At 51.9% G+C, this 1,085-nt stretch overlaps 1 protein-coding gene across 1 annotated transcript in view; it reads right to left on the bottom strand.

Annotated features, from left to right (window-relative positions):
- Nucleotides 1-694, bottom strand: part of LOC110421329 (putative disease resistance protein RGA4) — a 3,682-nt gene extending 2,988 nt beyond the window's left edge. The window contains 2 exon segments of the mRNA XM_021434903.1: nt 1-321; nt 403-694. The exon segment at nt 1-321 is cut by the window's left edge and continues 2,988 nt beyond it. Of these exon segments, the coding sequence (XP_021290578.1) occupies nt 1-321; nt 403-694 (613 nt within the window).
- Between the last annotated feature and the right edge of the window lie 391 nt (nt 695-1,085).

The raw sequence follows: 1,085 nt of genomic DNA, 5'->3' as shown, positions 1-1,085 counted from the left end.
CTTGGTTGTTAATGTTTCTGAGGGATATATTAATCTTTCTAATTTTTTTAGCCATCATGACACCAAATGCCATAGAATTTGAAGAGGAAAAAAAGTAGCTGACCTTTTTCATCAATCGGTTCTGAATCTCCACCTTCCTTCTGAGAACATCATAAGCAAACTCATCCAGTACATCGTCAGCCTCATAAGCAACATCTCTAAGCTTCTCGAGCCAAAGCTTAACAGCCCTGTCTTCTTCTTGCCTTCTGTCCGCATCTTGCAGCAGAGCTTGGATGATAGTAAGTGAGTCATGGAGCAATGTCAACTCTGTTGGGTGTGTGTCTTTTCACTTGCACCACACACTCGATCGTCGAAAACCGCTCTGAGAAATACAATGCAACTAAGTGCGGAAACTAGTCACACTGAATAAATGTTGTTCGGGAAATACAATGCGAAATAGTGAACACAAAGTGGGCCCGCACAAATCCCGAAATATCGGCTCTGACAGGAATGCGCCCGCCACCACCCGTCTGTGCTCCAGATGCGTGCTCGATGCTCCTGTGATCGCGTACGTGCAATCCGCGATCACTTCCGACTTCCTGACAGCCCGAAATGCGCCTCGAAGTCCGCTGTCCCGTATCTCCAAAACCGTGCGTCGGATGACGAAACCGACATCGCGTTGGAACCGCAGCGCGTCAAAACCCCCGGGTAGCATCCCCGTCGAAATCCGGGTCGGTCGCCGGAGGTTCCCGGAATCCGGTCACCGGTCGTCTTCTCCGGGAACTGGTTTTCGGTCAAACTCGACCAAAACCAACGCGACCAGAACTGATGCGTTAGCCTCCTCCTTGCGGTGCTCTCCGCGCCAACCGTCACTTGAAATACCTCTCGGATCGGTGAAACCGAGCTCTCCAAGTTTCGGTCGCCGGATCCCACCGTCCGGCAACACCACTGCCAAGACCGGGCTCTCCAAGCTCGCCTCAACACGCCGTGCAAGGATCGCAGGCTGTGAGAATCACCTCCCTCACCGGAGAGAGATCCGAGCCCTCTAAAGGTAGCCCTCTCCTCTCTATCTTTTCTTTGTTTCGATTTGCACCCGAGAGCTCCAC

This window comes from Theobroma umbraticum, unplaced genomic scaffold (genome assembly GCF_002168275.2).
Source record: "Theobroma umbraticum cultivar Fairchild unplaced genomic scaffold, ASM216827v3 scaffold_130.0, whole genome shotgun sequence".
NCBI lineage: Eukaryota > Viridiplantae > Streptophyta > Magnoliopsida > Malvales > Malvaceae > Theobroma > Theobroma umbraticum.
Note: the sequence above shows the minus strand (reverse complement) of the source record. Positions and strands in the feature narration are given on the sequence as shown.